General features: G+C 35.7%; 1 protein-coding gene across 1 annotated transcript; it reads right to left on the bottom strand.

Annotated features, from left to right (window-relative positions):
* Positions 1-1,942: 1,942 nt before the first annotated feature.
* RDR6 (RNA-dependent RNA polymerase 6) lies at positions 1,943-7,255 on the bottom strand. The gene is made up of 3 exons (XM_088222797.1): positions 7,014-7,255; positions 3,718-6,467; positions 1,943-3,112 (listed from the first exon to the last, which is right to left on the bottom strand). Exons 2-3 carry the CDS (start codon positions 6,436-6,438, stop codon positions 2,246-2,248), a joined length of 3,588 nt encoding a protein of 1,195 aa, XP_088078923.1. The 5' UTR covers positions 6,439-6,467; positions 7,014-7,255; the 3' UTR covers positions 1,943-2,245.
* Between the last annotated feature and the right edge of the window lie 504 nt (positions 7,256-7,759).

Below are 7,759 nucleotides of genomic sequence, written 5' to 3' on the forward strand. Positions count from 1 at the left end.
AGGACCAAATTTTCCTAAGGAGGGGAGAGTTGTAATATCCATACCCAAAAAACGATTTGAAATATTTTTTATTATTAAATTATTTTATTAAAAAATTATTTAATTTAGTTTATTTTTATTTAATTAAAATTTTGAGGAAAAAAATAAATTAGGGAAGAGATTGAAAACAATTTTGAGAAAAAGTTGTGAAAATTTGAGTTCATGTGATATTTTTAGGTATGTGAGAAGTGTTTTGAATTTCACAGAAAAAATTCAGAAAATCTGGTACTCATTAGAAGGCGTAATAGATAGCTCGACATCTCAAAACACTGATTCGGGTAAGAATCTCTTACCATATTCTCTGTTACGACAAATTGAGGTTTAACGATGTATAATTTCGTACTTTTATGAAAAATTAGAAAACCCTAAAAATAATTATATGTTACTAATGGAGCCGGAACCGGTTAGTTCACAATTGTCTTTATGTCCCGTTTATTTTCATGTATTATCTTACTTACTTGATTGATCTACCATATGATTAAAATTATTACTTTTAATTATTTTTTCATTTATTGATTGTCTGATCGTGATCTTTAGCTGATTCATTAATTTGAAATAAATGCCCCAATTATGTTTCTTAGTTATTGGGGTATGAAATCATACTGTTTACTTAAGTGTTGTTTGATTGATATGTGAATATACAATGAATATACAATGAGATATTGGTATACATTTGTTGGTTGTTTGTTGATAGAAATCTGTATGTGAAAGACTTACTGGGTACCCGGTGAAAGGACGGACAGACTCAGTACATAGGAAACCCTACCGTAAACGTTACCTCAGTCAGACTGGGCTAAGAAGTCCATTACCAGAAAGGTTTGGGGGATATAATTCACCATCATACCGGACAGGGTATCGAGACGATGGAATATTTAGCGCTCATTATCGGATAGGGCATGGGGACGGTTGATTAATTGAAAAATTGGATATTGGGTTCACGGGTAGGGGAGATATCCGTATGGACCCCTAGGGGTATCAGTAAGTAGGTAAAAAAAGAAAGCTATTATTTCTTATCCTCTTATGCATGAAAGTGAAAAGTTATACGGATATGAGTTTTTATAGGTTGTCTTTAGAAAACTCGTTATGGTAAGTATTAAACAAATATTTTCAAGTTTAAATGTTTTTAAATAAGGTAAAGGCTCAATTATTTGTTTTTCTAATTTTTACCAATCTTCAGTTTTTCGTATTTGTGATTAGTGTGATATTCTTACTAAGATAGTGTAGTTCATCCGTTCATTAACTATTTCAGATCAAGAGAACCAAGATTCAGATCCCGATTAACAAGAGGATTGTAAATAGTTCACTATCCGAACTCCCTTCAGGTGCTAGTAAAAATTGTTCTAAGATGCTTAGTTATTCGCTTTTTGTTTTATTTTTTTAATTACCGTTTGTTTTTTAAAATGAACATTCACGTATCCCTATTGAACATTCAAAATTATTGTGTAAGGAATGTAAACTCTAACTCTATTAATCGCTTTCATATTTAATTTATAAATTTGTTTCTATTTAAGTTCTGGATCTTTACATATCATCTTAAAAATAAATATACTAATTTTGTCGGTTAAGTGATACATACACTGTCAATAATAATACAATTTTTTAATGAGAATACATAAAAAATATAACCCAAAAACCGAATCAAATATTTTATAGAAAGAGATATAAGGACTATAATTCAACAAATAAAAGTTCTTATTCATTAAGATCTAGAATTATGACCTTTGTTTTCTTTCCTGGTATAAATAGGTTAGCAGATACATTATTCAGAAAAATGAAAATTTAATATATAAATTATATTTATGAAGTATATTAAGTAATATGTAATCCTATAGTTCATAATAATTCTTCATAAAATTGAAAGCTGGAAAATGGTAAGAGTTAGATATAGCTAATCCTTGCTATATATCCAGAATCATATACTGTTACTATGATAAATCAGGCCAAACAAGATGGATTTTCATAAATCCTAACAAGTCCACCACTGTAGTCCTCAATCAAACCAACCTAAACTATATAAATGACCGTAGGAAATGCAGGAAACTTGATAAAGTTTGTAGACTGTATTAAAGCTCCAATTTTCATTTATAATTATGATAAGAAAAATCCGGAAAATACCATGTTAATAAAATGCTTGGAAGCTTATTCTTCTATAAAGGCAGAGTGGTCTTGCAGCCTAAAGGTTGTGGGTAATGACTTCAAGTCCTTGTCATATTCTATCAGCAAGATACCTTGCTAGAGAGTTGACTGGCTTGGTAGAATCAATATCTCCCATTTGACGAGATTTGATCTTGATTCGAGCAAGGTAATCAACCGCAATCCATGCAAAACTCAACATTAAGGGATTTTCAGCACAAACAGGCTCTTGCAATTCCCGAGATTTATCCACCCACTTGGGGTGGTAACAAACCTGGTACCAAGCTGATGCCTTCTGTTCATACAGAATATTCTTCTCATCCTCAGTGAGTTGCTCAAATTCTGGGTGCATGTTCTCAAAAATCTGTCGGAATTCTTTCTTCAAGACACTGTAAGAATGTTTCAGCCTCTCCTTCAGCTCCCCTTCCTTCCTACTGGTGTATCTAGGCATAGACCAAACATGGCCTGTTACAATCTCTTCTTCCCTTTTCACTTTATACTGCCCAAGAAGACTGGTAAGCTGCCAATCGTATAAACACTTCTGGGCCCAGGCATCAAGAAGAAAACCGGCAGATCCGGGTTTATCCAAATCAGTATCATAAGGGATATCTCCGGTAACAAAATCTGCATTGGAAGTATCATCATTATAGACATCTTTTATGCGTCGATACAACCTTCCCAGAATTTTATTTGATTTATATGATCGATAATCCTCTTTTCCCATAAAATCTGGGTAGATTTTTGGTTTTAAATGAGAAGGCATTGTCACAAGTTTCCCAGTCTTGGGAAAATCGACAGCTATAGCTGCCAATTCTGCCAAGAGTATGCAGTTCTCGTCCAAAGCTCCATACTCACTCCTGTCAGCATGAACCACATGGGCATTGCAAATTGCTCCCAAGTTTTCATGTACCATGTTCTTGGCAAAAAATCCTATTATGTCCTGCAAAAGAAACACAACAGAAAAGAATTGAGAACATAATGCAAAACATAAATGTGCCAACATTCTTTTCCCTCTTTTTTAAAGCTTAAAACAGGTCCCTATTCCTTTTTATTTGGGACTATTATTGTCATTAGTAAAGTCAATTCCCACACATTTTAGGATCATCACCAAGTTTAGTATCATTCTCCAAAACATTTAACAACACGAAAGTTTGTTACAGCTGCATTTCAATTCAGATTTTCCTCATGAACTACTTGGATTACCAAGTCTGGTTATAATGTCTAAGCAATTGAAAGGTCAAGAGAAATCACGACTTTCCCAATGGCACAAGAAATTACACAATGAAAGCCACTAAAATAGCGAAAATATGCTATCAACATCATAAGTGCTTATGAGCAATTGCTGCATTTTCTAAAATATTTACTATCCATACTTGAAGTAGCACTTCATTGTAATAACAACAGGATGACTGTTTTTAGAAAAAAGGATATGATAGAATGTGCACAAAGAAAGAAAATATGGAGTAGTTGAACATCAAATAGGCTATCGAAAGCACAATCCATATCAGTGTTTAGAGATAAAATTCAGACAGGACAAAGAAATACCGAATGGCTGACAGGGTGTGTCAAAGTTTTGGTATCTGCAGGTTCATAATCCATAGGAGTCCAGCTTCTTTTGCTGGGTGGAACAAGATTTTCATCCCAGGTGACAAAATAAAGATCCCCATCAAGGTCGCTCCCAGAAGCTTCATTTGTGTGGGGCCTATCACCTTTCTGGGGGAAAACAAGGCAATCACACAAATGATGTAGATCAGGGGCATCAACAGCTTCGAGAATTCTTATATCCCCTGGATGAAGACAAGGATTCTTCGCTATCACCACAAATCCTTTTACCACTTCTAGATTTCTTTGGATCTCAGAAAACCTAGAACCATGTTTCGAAAAGCAATTTTGTAGTGATGGACTGGAGACCTGGATGAAACACTGGCCTTGTTCTAGTACTGCCAGTTCATCCAAGCAGCCCATCAACCACCTTCCAGAAGGAACAAAAATCCTTGCCTTCTCCCGGAGGCCCCAAAGCTGTGCTGCTCTTATTGAAGCCAACATGCCTCTCAGATGAGGTTCTGTTAGAGGATTAAAACCTGCACTCAACATTATGGCCGCACTATTCCCTTGTTCAGAACATGATGCAAGGAGAACCTCAAATGCAACATCTGGGTCCTCAACCATCTTGTGTAATTTGAAAATCATAGACTCCATCATGTCCCAAAACACTTCATCTGGAACATTTAGCGCTGAAAGTAAGGTAACAATCTGCCTGTTCAGGAAACCAGGCTGAAATCTTGTCCAAGAACAAATCTCCAAGATAGCATGGTTAGACGTGAATTTGTTCATGCTGGGCCTCAGTGACAGTCTGATTCCATCACCTTTTGATGGCCAACAAGCCACAACCCCTTTGCAGCCAGCGTATCTAATCTGAAAAGCTGAGGGTGGGTTGTTCATGTCCAATTTGAGTTTCTCCACAACTTCCATTGTAAGATCATGTGAAATAGTACCAATACCATCAGAGAAGACATATCCATTTCTCTTGATTTCTTTAAGCTCAAAATTGACCTCTAGTGATGGAACTTCTATTGTAGCATAGGTAGATGAGAAGCACTGGCCCATCCTTGCAGCACACTTGGCAACGTTTCGGTCAGTGAACTTCCCCATCCAATTTGTGATATTATGGACGGATATGTTCTTGTCTTCAGCAAAGAACCAAGCAGAACGGTCCCTCAATTGGTTGGATGAAAAGGCTAGAAAAGAATATTTTCGCCCACACAAATTAAACCCATTAGTCAGAATAGTCTTCACTCTTTTGAACACCGTCGTTTTTTGGGGGGCAGAATTTGATGTTAGGTCCTTCACTATGGAGGCAACATAATAGTTCAGAACATTCAAATTAATCGTCTGCATACCTTCATCCATAAAGGTGACCCTTAAAAATCTATCAGACACATCATTATATCTTCTAAGAACCCTATTGGAAAGTTCAACTTCCGGTGGCAGACAATATGCTTTTGTGGGAGTAATCACCAGCCGTCTGATCTCAACAATATCGATCATCTGCTTGGGTCTCTGAAGTACCTTGGGATTCTTCAAAATCCATTCTTGGACAAGTTTCAACCTCTTGTAGGCGTCAAACACTGGGCATTTAGAGGACCAGATGTGCTTCAGTGCAGCCAAATTTACCTCCTTGGGTTGGCTTCTTAGTAGATCAAAGAAACTTCCAGTCATCCTATACTGGTTAAAGATGCCTTTGTGCATTACCGCATTCACTAAAAAAAGTATCTCAAATTCAATACCTTTTCTGTAATGGATAGAAGAGAATATGTCTGACATGGGAATCCCAAAATCAAGTTCATCCCTGACACTCGGTGGCCACTTAAGGCTGTGAACACGCACCCTCTGATTCTGAAGATATTCCCAGATATTTTTCAATTTTCCCTCATAGCGGGGAGAAATAGAAACCCTGTAGGAATTACATCGACCGAAAGCTCCACTAGGAGTAAAATCAGTGGTTCTTATCCAAGGATCATCATCATCCAAAACATCAAAAGCAACTGTTTCATATACATCATCATCAGCAGTTCTATACCAAAGCCAGGGTGGTGAAGCCAGCTGCAACATAATTACAAAACCTGATGAATCTTTATAGTTAGAAATCTCAGTAATTTCTCTCACCAAGAACTCCATCTTAAAATTACATTTTATCACTGCATGCTCTACACTGCCTCTGAAAGAGAAAGCCATATCTCTTGAGAAACAAAACTTGCATGTCCTGTCAAAAGGATCCACTAGAAATTCAATCCCAGAGGAAGGTCCTCTCCAACCAACAATAAACTCACCTGGACTAACCAAGGTTCCAATCTCAAGACCCACATCAACTAACTTGAAGGGGATCATGGTCCTCCTCCTCTGATTCATGTGAAATGAACTCTCAGGACCCAGACTGGCCTTCAATAGTTGATTTTTAAAAAATAATCCACCACGACCGGAAGCCTCCATGGCTCTAGTTGCCGATTTAGGCAAGGCAAAATGAACAAATGCATGTGGCTCCACCTTCTTGTAGTTATCCGACCTCCAGACACCTGCCATATCAGTTATCCGAAAATCTGGGAAGGAGTCTGGAGGGGTGCAAGAAGTCTTCAATCTACATCTCCATACAAGTCCAACTTCTTCTTCCAAAAACTCCGTTAGTTCTTTGGCCGTAACATTCCGACCAAAACCACCAAAACTAACTTGAGTAACCACAGTATCTTTCTTGTTTCCTTCTGATTCCATTTCCCCGCTTTCCTAAGTTAACCAAAAATCTGCAACCCCAAATATTTAATAGGACCCAACAATGAGAACAAGTACGGTAATCACATTACCCTCCTATGCACGCACATTGTGAAAATGATCTTGAAATAGTATACTTCAAAACACTGAACTAGCAACTTCCAATGCAATTTCATTATTTCCTGGTTACCAAGAAAACGCAACCAGGAAGAAATGGCAGAAAGAATCATCAACAGTTCCACGAACCCAAGTAAAACAGAAAAATAAACGTCAAAAAAAACCTCGCCCATAACTTCTCCATTCATTAACAATGAACCGAATAAACAGGAAAATAAAAATGTGCTATAAACTGATCGTGCTAAGTTTTAGCTAGACATCCAAACTTCATTTCCCCTACATTTCACACACTTACTCGCCAACCAAACAAAAAACCCAAACTACACCTATAATTAACAGCAACGGATTCCAAAAACCCACGTAATAGTCGTAAAATCAAGATCAATATGAAACTAAAAAAAGACCCCCAATCACGAGATTAACCAACAATACCAGATAGAAAAAACGAAAGCTCTCCATACCTAATGATGATCGCAGCTGTGTCTTCGTCAAAACCGGAAATGAGATTTTCCGGCGAGAGAAGAGAAAGAGGACATTTGAGAGATACAACGCAGAGAGGAGGACTGAGACAGAGCCAGACTAGCTAGTAGTCTAAACTCTAAAACCGCGTTCTGCTTTTTCCCTCTTTCTCCATTGGAGGAATTAAAGCTTTCTGAAAGAACTCTTGATTGGTAGTTTGAATTGACAACCATAAAGCAAAAGCCTTTTACTTCACATGTAGAGTTTCAGTTTTTATTTTTAACAAATTTTATTATTCTGGAAAAAAAAAATTATTTTGTAAAAAATTACAATAAAAGTAAAGTATTAATTTAATTATGAATTATGATGTAATAATTAGATTTTAAATTTATAAAATTATTTTTTATAACACAACTCTATTAATTTATTAATAAATTAAATCTTTAATTTAATTAAATTAAATATTATAAATTAATAGTTATTAATTTATAATATATCTATAAAATAACGATTTTATGTTTTTAATAAAATTTGAATTTTACATTCAAATAAAATACAATAACGTTAACTACCGGATCATATCATTGCCACTAACTAAGACGCTCATAATTTCGAGGATTTGACACGATGACATTGAGAATTATAATTTTATAAGGTAAAATTATATTTTAAAAAAAAAAAGAGAAGTGTACAAATAATAATGAATAATCTTTCCGATTAATGTTAACTAAATTGATTGATGATGAGT

The sequence above is a fragment of the Carica papaya genome, chromosome 6, assembly GCF_054855325.1.
Source record: "Carica papaya isolate Zhongbai chromosome 6, ASM5485532v1, whole genome shotgun sequence".
Classification (NCBI taxonomy): domain Eukaryota; kingdom Viridiplantae; phylum Streptophyta; class Magnoliopsida; order Brassicales; family Caricaceae; genus Carica; species Carica papaya.

Bases quoted from the DNA above. Each gene is read 5' to 3' on its own strand.
- RDR6 (XM_088222797.1), bottom strand. From the start codon at position 6,438: ATGGAATCAGAAGGAAACAAGAAAGATACTGTGGTTACTCAAGTTAGT. The intron at 3,113-3,717 runs GTATTTCTTTGT...TTTCTTTTGCAG, and splicing joins CACACCCTGTCAGCCATTCG to GACATAATAGGATTTTTTGC.